Source organism: Lingula anatina, chromosome 1 (assembly GCF_051362555.1).
Source record: "Lingula anatina isolate TDL-2025a chromosome 1, LinAna3.0, whole genome shotgun sequence".
Lineage (NCBI taxonomy): Eukaryota > Metazoa > Brachiopoda > Lingulata > Lingulida > Lingulidae > Lingula > Lingula anatina.
The window spans coordinates 37,276,899-37,290,867 of NC_141767.1; the positions used below are offsets into that span (position 1 = coordinate 37,276,899).

The following is a 13,969-nucleotide window of genomic DNA, read 5'->3' on the forward strand; positions in this document are numbered from 1 at the left end:
AGAAATGCTTTAAAGAAAAGTCGCGCAAGCAACCTATTGATCAAAGTTGTATCCAAAGGTGCAATTTAATAAAAATCTTTAATACGTTGAAAATTTTGATAATGATGATCAACTTTATAAGGTTTTATCTGGAGTCTGAATTGCGAAACCAATTTAACAAAGTAACTTGAAGAGTAACAATGTCGTCTTAAGTTGCAAAGGTTTGTAATCTTAGTGCAGACGCAGGCCGCCTACCTGACACCCTGGGTTTTAACAATATCATTAGGTGATCATATGCCCTCGTGTCTGTAACTTGACAAAATCTACATTGATAAGTAAATTACGTGGAAAAATAACAAATTCAATCCTTCCCGAATAATGAAGTCCCCGACTGTGTCAACCGTTGCAGAGCTTTGTTCCGCCCCGCTCCAAGTTGTAAGGATTAGCCAAATTTGGCGGGTAGGATGTAACGATTTCACAAACGGTGACCTTACATTCGTGACCTTAAATTACTTCTTACAAAAAACAGCTATGTTATTAGCAGACAGGCTTAGAGATGAGGGCAAATTAGGGCTCGTCTGCGGCTAGATTTTGACCTGATATTTCCAATAAAGATTAGTGAGTTGATTTTTATGTGTTGTGATTCTGTGAAGCGTACCGGCTTTTTTCACGTAACAAGAATTTGGCACTATCCTCCTCTCTCTTTCTCAATTATTCAAAATTGTCTTAAATTTTCTACAACCACTGGAGCACAGTTTTCCCCAAGCAAAACGTTTTCATTTTTAAATTAAACCTTTAAGTTTCAAAGTAAAAAAAAACTTCGTAGGGAATGTGGGAACTTAAGCTTTTTTTGCAAAAGTCCCGACAGAATCATACACTATCAAAATGTGTGTCGACAAATTTCAGTAAAGGCTTCGGCACGCTACAAACAAAGCTGCATACACAAGATAAAAGTGGGGTTGGAAGTGCTCATATTGACTGCGCAAGGGAAGGAAAATTTATCACATCCGCAGTCGGGCAAATTCATTCTTTTTTATGGGTAAAACATTGCAGAAATGCTTGCCTATGCAATAACAGTCGTTCTACGACAATATGGCATTGGATGCACGAGCAGACCCTGGAAAACACTAATCGTGACTGTGTGTAACTGAGGCCGAAATTGTGAGACTGGGGGAGCAGGTGATATGCTATAACGGCGCAGTAGTTCGTGCCTTCTGGCTTCGCACCTTCTCATTCTTCCCCGAATAATGGAAGGTGTAAAAGAGCCCGGTGAAACACAAACACGCACTTCTCAAGAACAACAACTCAACTGCTTAAATGTAGAAAAGTAGCGATCAAATTTCTCCACTTTGAAAGTTTGGACAAATTTTTACTGTTGTTCTTTTGATAAGAAAGAAAAAGTGTCCTACCCTTCCTCTACTATTTCCTTAAGGCTTTCTGCAAACATTTGGTCTCAAAACACACTCGGACTGAAAGCTCAGGTGCAACGTAACTTAATACAGTAAAACATTAGCGAAATAGAGAGATGTATTTTCAGACAAGCTTTCAGATTTAAAGGATCTCTATGTTTCGTATATAATAGCTCGGGGTATGCGCTAACCACTTTTGTCGTTTACATATGATAAATTTTCATCCAATGCTTAAAGGGTATATCGTATTCATGTTTATTTTAAAGTCTTTAAAGGTAGCATAAAATAGCCGAAAACTTTCAGAATTCAAATTCACATTTGTTAGTTTCATGTCACTAAATGCGATGTAAAGATTTCCAAATAGTTACAGCCCACTTGTATTAGGAGAAAAACAAACAGTAAAAATCGTTTTGTTCAGAAAAAAACGCGTAAGCCTTTGCTGGTTAAATAACTGCCTTAAATCTTTTGTTAGGGATTTAACTCGATAAAAATCCGAATTATTTGTGTATCAGATCATCTGGATCTCCATGCCACCATGTCTCTCATTGTTGCCTGCTTGTAGTGATAAAAGGTTTGAAACGTGCAAATTAGTTGTAAAACATGGCAGCATTGAAAACGTGCTGATCGTGAAAACTAAAAGGATTTGTTCAGTTGTACATCTAAGAATTTTTATCATAACAATACGAATAGAAAAAAAAATTGATACATGACATTTAAAAAAGAAATAGATGTATGAAATAGATGCCTATGACGAGACATTTTGTCCATAATTAGCTTCAAACTGATTCAACACAAGCCCTACTGTTCAGAATGCAACCTAATATAAGAGACCATTCTAAATAGTTGTTTTACATGGTAATCCCTGGTAAAATGCGTTCATCCATGTGTCAAAATACGATTTCACAAGACCACATTTTTTTAGATTGGCAAACCATGCTGAGACCTTAATCAGGATACACCATGGTAAAACCACCTAACCCTGCTTGACACTAGTTAATACTGCTAAACAACCCAGCCCTTCGAACTTTGCTTCAAGTGAAATTGAAAAGTACAGTAACGAACTCGAGCTCGCTACCTGCCTAGTGGAAAACGATTTTTTTATAAAATAAAAAATCACGCCTGTACTTATACGTGCGTTTTTTTATAACTAAATTTACTGACCTTTTGGTCAAGTTTAGGAATGATAAAAAATATGCATCAGAGCATGGTATTATTAGGGTTCTTATCCTCACTGCTAGAGAGATGGTGACGAGTAGTTTTTTAAAACACAATTTAACTTACCTCCAAAGCACACGCTTGGAAATCAAATTGGTCTCAAAGCAGTGCACATATTATCGAAGGTCCTACTGTGGTTTTTAGTAGAGTTGTTTGACGTGTTGGTAAAGGTGTCGTTTTGCCATATCAAAAAATGTTACATTGATGCATTTGTCTCAGAAATTGATTTAACTTTGCCGAACAAATTTCTGCTAACCGACAGAACAGTTTTGTAGATGCAGCCATAATTCTATAGTGATATTTTCGACTCAAAGTCGATTTTCAAAAAAATACGATTTCTCTTAAAAGGATTATAACAAAAAGTTAACTAAAATTTAAAATTGTACGTGTTTTTTAAAACAAAAGTGCTTTTAAAACACCCCATATGTATGACAACTTAATTTTGTTACCACCAGTTCTATCGCATAATCTCCCTTTGTAATGTACAGAAAGGTTGGTTTTATATCATTCACACGAACGCACATGACGACGAAATGAAATTTGTGTGAGAATATTTCTTCCCCGAGGACGAACAAATGCAATTACCAAGCGAAGACAATCGTGTTACACTGCGCCTAGGGGGAGAACATGATGGAAATACAAGATGGCGTTAACCGATTGTTACTGTATTTATTTTCTTAAAAGCTGGTCAATGATCTGATCACACTGTCCCGATTGTACAAAGCTTAACAAAACAATATTGTTTGATCGCAAGGAGAGAGGGTGTGTTTGCTCTCATAATGTACCGGCCCTGCCAATGTGACGAGTTGTTTTGCCAACTTAATAACAACGCGTGAAAAGAAACTGCAACACGCATAATACTTTCACACACACCTTCGACAGGGTGGATAAAAGCCTTCGGCATGGAGTGTTTGATTAACACGGCAAACTAACCTCTAAAAGACTAACAAGTGCCCTTGATCCAACACAAGGAGGGATTGGTCTTCTCTTGACAGCGCGAGCTAGACCCACGTGGATTTCTTTTCTGGACGCTCTCGAAAGGATTTTAAAAATAACGTCGGTTTTTCATTCTCGACATCACATTTGTGTTTGTATTTTAAACAAATATGTTTTAAGCTTTTGGAATCCTAAAATAATCCGCCCTTATGTTTCAAGTTCTTGAAATGCAAGGGTCCAGTTTCAGGCAGCTTTTTATTTTATCTATATATAGTACCATGACTCTGACACTGAATCAAGATCAATGAAGATTACTGTAATATTTTTGAAATTAATCGCAGGACACACAGTAGAAAGGTACAGGTAACCAATAATAGAAGAGGTCTTTAAAAACAGACATCTAAATATGCCTTTTTCCCATTTGTAATGCGATGTTTTACTAGTTGAAAACAATGTCAGACCCTGTACTTCTTGAAAACAATTACAATAAAAGAAAAAATGGAACCTTTATTTTGCATTTTTATCTTCTGTAAAGGAAGCAGTCTAGACACATTTAATGTAACAAATAAAAAGGGGACACATTCAAGGATTACTATATGTCAAGTATATGCTGTGTCTACAGCTTAATCGGCTGGACCGTTGCATAATGTGCGCGTTAATATCGGGGCTTTGCCATAAGATTCTTGACATAGTAACTGATATAACATCCAAAGTTTTACCATGTATTTCATTGTGAAAAACAAAGTTATGTGTTAGCGGATGTTTCTAATCAACTTGTAGTTGTTTAAGAGGTGGACTAAGGGTTAAATCTTCTTCGAATTCATTATACATGTATGATAGATAAAGGATTTGAAGTATTGCGCTGATTTTACTATTTGGTTCAGAGTACTGGCGGAGTACATCTCTAGGCCTACTATAACACCGCACGCTTACCGTCACGTTTTCAGAAAGGGCCAGAGTAAGTTGAATACAAAGCATGATTTCTCACAGGTTCTGAAACTCAGGGTAACAGTTAAACTGATTGTCACTGTTAATTATTTTAAATGCTACGAAGGAAGTCACCATGAAATTCGATGGGCATAAGCGACTGCGCTCTTACTGTATATAAATGTACACGGATATGCTGAGGAATCTGCCCAATAAGCGAGTCACTTTACTTAAGCATTAAAATCCCTCGTCATTTACCCGGAAGATATTTTTAAGTGGGGGACTCTGTCTTTCAGTTTCCAAAATTTCATAGATTATGCGACAATCAAGTTATTAAAATATCAAAGCTTATCTCGCCTGGTCTGATCCGTTGGTCTAGCCATATCGGCAGTCGTGGAAGCTTTTGAAACTATAATACAGGGAGGCGGCATTTGTATGCATGTGATAATGCCCCTCAGTGTATGAACTGTAGGAAATTAATCAAATCAAATTTTAATTATGAGATATAACTTTTTTATCTCATTGTTTGTATAACAACCAATCTTTAATTGTGTACCGAAGAAAAACAAGGCCCACGGCGAGATCGATGTTGTGTCATATCAATATATTTTATTATAATAAATACAAGCAGATTAATAACAGATTGTAGGACGCTTTCCAATCCAAATGGACAAATAATACATCAATTATAACCGCAAACTCTTGGTAACAATTGTTGACAAGATGATACGCGTGATAATACGTGTGTGAGAGGTTGTGAGAGATTAATCCATTGCACTCAAGTCAAACGTCGTTGGGAAATTCGATCCAAGAACTTTAGACATTAATAAAAACACTGCTCTGATTAATAATACAAATGTGCACAAGTATTAATCGATGGGAAAGCGATGTCTGCTGGGGTGATCTATGGACATCAAGCGCCTATAGTGGTGATTTTTAAAAGATTTTATCGAAACTAATGTTCATTTGGCGAACAGTCAATAGCAAAAGCGGCAGGATACGGGCCTCGTAACAACCCATTCCCAATTCGCTGACAAAACATATACCGCTTAGTATCAATATATACAAAAATGACCTAAGTATTTGTTAGTAGAGCACAATTTACATTTTCCGATATATTCGACCCGGGATTAGGGACCCTATCCTGCTGTTAAAACAGTAAAATGTTTATTTTGTATAGCAACAACCGAAATGTTTTCTAGAGATTAACTACATCAGTCAATATCAATATATCAATTTTCTTTTTACAATTTGTCAGTTCTATTATCGCGTATGTACATACATTCCCCGCATAGGGTGTACCTACGTCCGTCATAGCGTCAAATACGTTACATTATATACATGGGGTTATTACATAATATATGTTCATCACAACGGTTTGATTGGGCCAAAGTTTCTCAACCTTGGTAGAGATATAAGCACCATTTGTCACTTTCATTCGTTTCGATATAGTTTGTAGATTGTCTATCAACTTTTATTGGTAAAGTTCTCAAGTCAAACATCGACGGGTTTATCTGTCATCGCCGAAGGCGTCACCATGCCCGGAAAACCGAGGGCAGATTTCCCGGCCGCAGTGGCGAAAGCGCTGTAGTTGTACCCTGCGAAGTTGGGCAGAAACTGAGGAGGGTAGGGCATAGCTAGCAGTCCTCGGGCATTATGCGGGGGATAGGCGTACCTCATGGCCGAACTGAAAGCTTGAGCGGAGGCCAGGCTGCTTATTGGGGAAAACGCTGACTTGAAGGCGGTGGCTGCTGTCACGACTGGCGTCGAGGGAAGATAGGGCCGGTAGAGGGCACTGTTGGATCCAGGCAAGGATAAATCCGCAGCGGAAGCGGTGTGTTCGCTGTGGTTATTCAGGACCTGTTCTATGGCCTGACTAACGTCACTGTCACAACCCTGTAGAATAAGCTGAAGGACACTCCGTTTCATGTGAGGGAAGATCCGACTTAAGACTTCTATTGGCGGTTTCTTTCCTTGTTGGCGCCCGATGGGAGACGCTCTGCAAGAAATGGCACCTTCGCTGGTTGGCTTTTTCGGGGTTTTGCGTTCCGGTTTAGGTGATTCGCGACGGTCGTCTGTCTCCGGCAGTTGGGTGCCGGCTTTTTCCGGGGAGCCAGGAGTTGTGATGTCCGGGGAGCCGGATCGGTCGCTCATGTTGTCTGCATCAGATTTTCTCCTCTTTAAATCTGAAAAAAAAAAAAAATGAATATATTTATTACGTTGGCAGATTAACCGCTGTGGTCATTATTTCCTACCCCATTCAAAAAAAAAAAAAAAAAAAAAAAAAACTGATAAAGTTTTCACTGAAACACCTTATTCAAATCCAAAAGTGTATAGCTCATTTTAAATGTGCGTGCGTGCGTGCGTGTGCTTACCATCGGCTATTATGTCACATATAGGACCTACGTGTAGATGTAGTGTAAAAAAATGATGTTCGGCTTTAAAGAGGCAAAACACGTGCACGACACAAAAAATAAAAATGAAAGTATTATTAAATGTAATGATTTGTGGCATGTGACATTCTTATAAGCCAGTTACCATGTTTGTTGCTTTAAGAGGCCATCAATTTACCAAGCTGATTGAAGGTGGTGGGGTTTGTGTACGCAAAATAAATAAAAGCCAAGCTTAACAATTCAGCATATGGCACGCAGGTAAGTACTTTAAACTCCAGCTTCTGCGGCTGTTGCAAAAAGGCATGCTAGACACCGCCTTCCTAAACTAATATCAATTTTTAATAGGAACACAAAGTTTAATTACGAAAATGGGCTGCCTATAATTCATATGATTCTACAAGAGCGCAAAGTCCAACAGCAAGAAATGGATAAAAACAGCAAAATATGCAAAAATTAAATCTCCCCGCCTTATAATAAACATTTCAGACAAATCTTTTCTTTTAAAAAGACAATCTCGTTCTAAAAAAACTTGAACCTCTTGCACAAGCAGTTGAAATCGTTTGTTCTAGTCATCTATAAAAACAAATGACTACAATCTACTGTTCTATTTTTCGCTATATTGTGCAAATCCGACACGTTACACGACATTAGACTGATAATTAATGTTAGTAAAATGATGCGACCTTACGTTAAGAAATAAACCAGAAAAACACCAGGCCTTTTTGACTTCTAGGAAATTCAATCAATCCAATCGAAAGCTGACTTGGAGTACGAGGTTTACAGTGACAAATTTATCACTAAAAACACCAGCATACAGCCTTTTGCAGAGGCTAGCGATCTGGCATTCTGTCATATTCAAGTATTTTGTGACTCCCAAGCAAGAATAACTGTATGCCAGGTGCCACAACTGAATCGTGGCATTTTGAGAAGGAAATGATTTAAGGTTACGCCGTTGTGTGAGTATTTCACAGTCAGCATTGTAGGAATTGCCTCCCAAAACTAAGTGTGAGGGCAACATTTGGACACACGCACGCACACACACCTGCTTCGCTCCCATGCTCGGGCATGCAGAAATAGAAACTTTTTCGGTCAGTTACAGATTAGACACGTTGGCAATGCTGACTTAAAGCTGTCGTAACGGCGGACCACCCGACAACTGGCAGAAGGAAATATACACAAATCAGTCGTTTTTGCTGTCTTTGCTTTATTGAGCGAGAGCGGATCTTAGGATTTTGGCAAAGGAGAGTCAAACATTCACCTCTAGGGGTTCGGTTACCGCGGCTGGAGACGCAGCTTGTATACAGTCGCAGTTTTAACAGAAACACGATAGAATTAAACTTCTGTGGTGGAAAATCACAAATTGGATGCTGTGAAATTGTTTTACTGAAAACGCTCTGATTTATCTATCTGTTGTTTATTTGTTGAGTGTAAAAAATAAACTCCATTATCGATAAAAAAAATAGTTGCCAAAGACGTACACAGGTTATTTTTTCGTTATCTTTTTTTAATTCTTTATCGAGCATTTACCAATATAAAAGATAAGTTAATAACGTACTGGCAAAGAAAAATTAAAAGGAAACGGCAATGTTCTATTTTGGTACGTTTCCTGAGACCGTTTTTAAGTTGAGTAAAAATAAAAAACTTTACTGAAAAAATAGTGTAATTTCCCATTGGCTGTCTGTTTGGGTGTTTAGCTTTGTAATAATTCCTTTATTATGTTTAAATGTTTCATTAGTTTGATCAATAATTATGATCAAAATCCCTCTGTCGCATTAGAGATCTAGGAAGATGGCATATCGAAATACATGTATCTCTCGTGAATAAAAAAGAAATTAATTTTTGACCAAAGAACTTTTGGTCATTTCTTTAATTCTTCCAATTCGGTGGAACTCGGATCAGAAAAAGAAAAAGAAATCTCGATTATGATTTCTTAAGTTTTGCGTGTTCTGTTTGTCGAGCAACAACAGAAGTGCAAAGGTGAAAGAAATAAAGCAATGTCTGATATCCAAATAAATTAATAGGTATGTAATCGATTTAAGATATAAGTGTGCACTGATTATCAAACAACGACCGTTCACAGCACACGCACACACATACACACACACACACACAAACACACACACACAAACACACACACACAAGAAAAAAAACGTGTACTTCTTTTGACTTTTCCACCTATAAATTGAATAGATATCCAAAAATCCTTTTCTCTGTCATGTTCACTTGGCCTTCATTTTTTTCATTATCTCGCCTCTTGTCCAAGAATGGATTTGCAAATGAATGAAATTATTTCATGGCTGTTTACGCTCTATGTTACTTCAATCGCCCCTTTGACGGCAATATTTGATTGAATAAAAACGCTATAACTCCGCATTTGAAATTGACAATCTTTTCTCGCTCTTTGTCTGTCACAGCTGACAGCTTAGGCGCATGCTGATCGTTTTATTAAGGTTTTTATGATAACAATAATTGGTAATGTTCACCTTAATAAGAGTCAACAAAGGATAATTACTTTGAATTGAAAGAAAAATATGCCGACACAAGAGGTAATCACTCTGAAAACGATTGAAAGAAGTTTCGTAAGAAAAATGAAAAGAAAATGAAAGATTTGGAGGGCTTTGAGTTTATGGAACTCATAATGTTTTGGAGATTTTTTTCTTGATCTTCATAAACCTTTGATTAATTTTCATGGTATCATTCCCTTTTTCTCTCTGTCTCTCTTTCGTTCTCTCTTTCTCCCTGTGATGTCAAAATAGCAACATAGTAGAGTGAAAAGAAAAATGAAAGCTAAAACAACTTGCCGTGTGTGAAGTGTTCCACTCCCGTTAGTCGATCAATCAACAGCATTTAATTTAGCGCAGCGCCCTCCGTTCATGGAGTACTCCGCTTTACTTTTTCCCTCTCAATAAACGGCTGCGAAATCGGATTCGATTCTCACCCTCGTCGTTTAATTAAAGAATTAAGAAAATTTATTGTGTTTCCACGAGATAAATGTGCATCTCGATAAGGATCAAAGGAAGGGAGTCGAAACATTGTTTTCGATTATTGGATCTTTTATCATCAGTAATTGTTAAAGTTTATACGGCGTGATGCTAGTGCGGTAATTATGGCCGATATCGGAGTGCCTTTCCGGCTCAAATTCTCGTCAATTTCTCACGAAATGTGCCGTTAAGTGCAACTACATGTATTTCTGTTTTATTTATTGGTCAACTTGCGCGTTTTATGTGAAAGAAAAACACGTCATTGTGCAATAAAACATTGAGGGCTAACGGTGGCGTGTGATGACAATATTGCAAATTAAAAGATTAATCAACAATCGGAAGACCATCAGCATTTATCGCTTTAACCTGAGCGGTGGCAAAAGTCTCCTTTTTCGTTTGAGTGATCGAGAGAAAGGAAACAAAGCCATTCGCCGCGTAAAAAAAGGGCTGAAATTCTAAGGCGTTTCATTTATCATTTATTTAGAATATAGCATATTCATTGTCATGCTCATTGAAAGAGAAAGAAATTTAGCGAGGCTTTTTAGTTATTGATAAGGAAAGATACAAACATAAAAATGTGAAAATATATTTTCTTTATACTTTCTCTTAGAGGGGGATACTGCTGCACTCTTTTTCAATTTCAAAACATGAATTTTTAGAAGCAGCTGCTCTTGATTTGGACAAGGATGTATCTTTCACTCTCATGATTTGAAAACATTTTCATTTCGAATTATTTTTGATTAAAATTGTGTTAGATTGTCCTTTTTCCTTTTTTTAAATTCCTTTTCTGTCCTATTATCCAGGCTGGTCACGTAGGCTCTAAACGACTGCTCAGGGGACCATATTTTTACGAGTGTTTGCATAAAAATTATGCAGGTTGTGGGGATATTAAGCGGAAAATGGTGGTGTTTGCACAGGCGTTTCAGCTTTATTCTGACGATGAGCACCTTTCGTGCTTTCTACAACACGCTCGCAGGTGTAAGTGTAAAAGAAACATCTTCAGCGGCCCCTGAGTTACTCTTAACCGGCCACTTCCTATTCACCGTTATGCAATCAAGATTTTATACAATAACTTTTATATATTCTGAATACTTTTTCAAACCCCATCGTGGGGGTACACGGCGGGCTGTGGAATTTTCATTATTACCACACGCGAGTTCATAATTTGTTTAATCACCCTCCAGAGAACAATGGCCACGTCCAAAACATATATTAAAAAGTATATTCATAAACCCTTCTGCAAATTATCGTTCCATTTCAAATAATTCAAAATATGTTACCTCACGTAGCTATTTAATCAAAAGATCACGCCTCAATGAAATCTTCAAAGGACTTCTGTTTGAAATTAAATTATGAATATCCAACCTCATTACAAAAAGTTGCCTGAATCAAGCGATTAGTAAAAAAAATGAAACAACATATTTTCAAAGAAAAAACTTGAAAGCTTTTCTTTGACGGTAGACAAGCGATGCCCAGTACATTTTTCTTTTCTGTATCATTACTTTAGCCATATTTCGCAGGACTTTGTCATTTTTCATGCCATCATAAAATAAGTAAAATGTATATAACTGTTCGAACACGTAACGTTTGCCAACAATACTAGAAAATACTTCAAAATAAAGCAGATGTAAAAAAAAAAAAAAACATATTGACAGCTATTGCATCTGAAGCTATTTGAAAACAAACAATGCAGAACTTTCTTTCTTCACTAAAACTATATTTACTATGCAATATTAAGAAATATGTAGCTAATAAGTAATCGGCCAAATGCATAGCAAATATCAACACGTATCAAATTTAATTGAATAGAAACAAATGATGGAAATTATACAGAGATTATTTACCTGGACTTCCAGAGTCGCTGTCCCTACTGTGGATCTTCCCAGCGTACGAGTTCAGCTCGGAGTATTGCCGGCTTATATCGGGGGTGAAGTTCTCCGGGTTCATGCTGAGAAGACCCCCAGGGCCGTACAGCAACCCTAACTCTCTGGCTTCGTTCTCTTCTTGCGCCTGTTGACGGCGAAGCGCAACCTGGGCCGCCATCACGCGTTGACGCTCCGCAATCAGGGTGCACTTGGCACAAACGCAGTCCCTCCAGCGGCAGTAGCGTTTGTGTCCCTTCAACGCCGAGACGACGCCGTGATTCCGGCACCGTGCACATTTGGGCGTTCTTGGGTAGCGCTCGGCCGCACGGATAAAGAGGGGATGTTGCATTTGCGGTGGTTGGGAACTACTGACGGGTGTCTCGCTGTCAGGGCCTGTGGTTGCACTCATCACTATTTTTTTCCTTTCCTTCTTTTAGCTTTTCTTTGAAATATCGAATTTGGTCCGTTTTACAGTTATTTCGATGTTTCCTAAGCTCAGGAAAAATCTGGACGAAAATCAATTCACGCTTCCTTCGTACCTCGTGTGAAAGCGGCAGCTGTTTCTCTAGACTGTCACTCTCCGGTTAAAGTGTAACAACTTATTTTCAGATCAAGGTAGTTGATGTTTGTTTAGACTGTTTGTGTTACGGCTGTGCTCACGCCGAAGCTAGCAAATAGTACTAGCGCGCATTACTACGCCTGAATAGTCATTCAGCATAGCTCTCCCCTCACCTTTAAGCTGCTGGGAAACTAGATACTATTGGTTGACATCTCAATTAAGCAAGATGATAAAGAGGCTCGTAAGGACGACGAAAGATAGAATGGGTTCTTCAAAAAAAATACCTTAGTAGTAGCTTTAGATCAATATTTCAATATTTTCTATTTTTTGTTTCTTAACTAACTACGATAATTTGCCTACAAATTGAATCTATTAGAAATTCTGACAAAAAAATTTTTCAGTGTTTTCATCTGAAACACGGTTTTGGTCCAATGATACATGTACCATGGTTCCAAAATGCAGTATATCTATGCATTTGAAAAATATTTTCTTATGCTACGGGAGTTCAGCTTATTTTCTTTAGAAAACAAGAAAGAGAGAAAATGAAGAGAAAAACATAAAATATGTTTAATGAAGTATTATCTTCTCAAACGCGCCTAAAATGAATATATATTATCTTACACCTTAACATTAATTTATGACTGGTAATGGTTCTTTTGAGATTATCAATTTGTTTTAAATTGCCTTCTTAATTTTTGTTTGAAACAAAATTTGGCTTTCACTGGGTTTAATCTTTTTAAAGTGTGGAAAATCAAGGATTACGCACCACAAATTCCACACTCCCGCCCTCCAAAGGTCCTTCGTCTAAAGACGTCATATTACACATTCACCCGCTCTAGCCTAGGCATGTCAAGCTTCTCTAGTGAAGCGATTATTTTCGTTAAAGTTACTATGTGGATGTAATGTGAAATAACAGCTTTTTTATATCTTTTTCAAGATAAGTGTACGGTTTCTTGTTACTTTTTTCGTTAATTATTGAACCCTGCGATGCGAGCGTAGACCCCGTCGAGAGGACATTATTTGACATTCTACTCCGATTTTCCGCTCGGGAAAAAGTAATACCTTCATAATTGCAACATCGCAGTAATTGAGGAAAGAGGGCAAGATAGGCGAGGGTTATAAAGACATCCTTTGTAAGTTTCTGATGTCTGAAATGCGTGTTATAGTGAACGACAATACGTCAAGTTTGTTCTGTAGGAAAAAAATGCTTAACGGAAAAAGCAGTGAGAGATCAAGTTCTTGCTGGTAAGGTTTGGCTGAAGTAGAGGGTACTTAAACCGTTTAATCTGTTATAACCAAAGAAACTTACTAGTTGATTCGCCTGGTGAATGTGCTGAGAATATTAATGGAAGGGTTGCGTGATGAGAAGAAAGAATTTACGTAAACAATTAAACACAATTAGAAAATCAGATTCAGCCATAATATTGTCTTTGTGTGTGTGTGTGTGTGTGTGTGTGAGAGAGAGAGAGAGAGACTGACTGGTATACTAAGAAAATAAACCGTAGAGTGGTGTCAAGAAGCAAGTGAATCACATGGCATTCATAAGAATAACCATATACTTCCTATTCAACCAATGCAACGTCTTTTAAAAATAAGAATCAAAACATGTCACTTAGGCTGTCAAAACTCTCCATAAACACATCGAACAGATCGAATAAAATTATGGCGTTCCACTTGATTTAAAGGTCAGATTTTACGTGACCTG

General features: G+C 37.6%; 1 protein-coding gene across 1 annotated transcript; it reads right to left on the minus strand.

The window, feature by feature from the left end:
* Positions 1-5,051: 5,051 nt before the first annotated feature.
* LOC106180145 (doublesex- and mab-3-related transcription factor A2) lies at positions 5,052-12,475 on the minus strand. Its single transcript, XM_013564040.2, has 2 exons — positions 11,685-12,475; positions 5,052-6,652 (listed from the first exon to the last, which is right to left on the minus strand). The coding sequence occupies exons 1-2, from the start codon at positions 12,112-12,114 to the stop codon at positions 5,961-5,963; spliced, it is 1,122 nt and encodes a 373-aa protein (XP_013419494.2). The 5' UTR covers positions 12,115-12,475; the 3' UTR covers positions 5,052-5,960.
* Positions 12,476-13,969: the final 1,494 nt, after the last annotated feature.

Coding starts and splice junctions, on each gene's coding strand:
- LOC106180145 (XM_013564040.2), bottom strand. CDS start 12,114: ATGAGTGCAACCACAGGCCCTGACAGCGAGACACCCGTCAGTAGTTCC. Junction 6,653..11,684: donor CAGCGACTCTGGAAGTCCAG/GTAAATAATCTC, acceptor TTTTTTTTTCAG/ATTTAAAGAGGAGAAAATCT.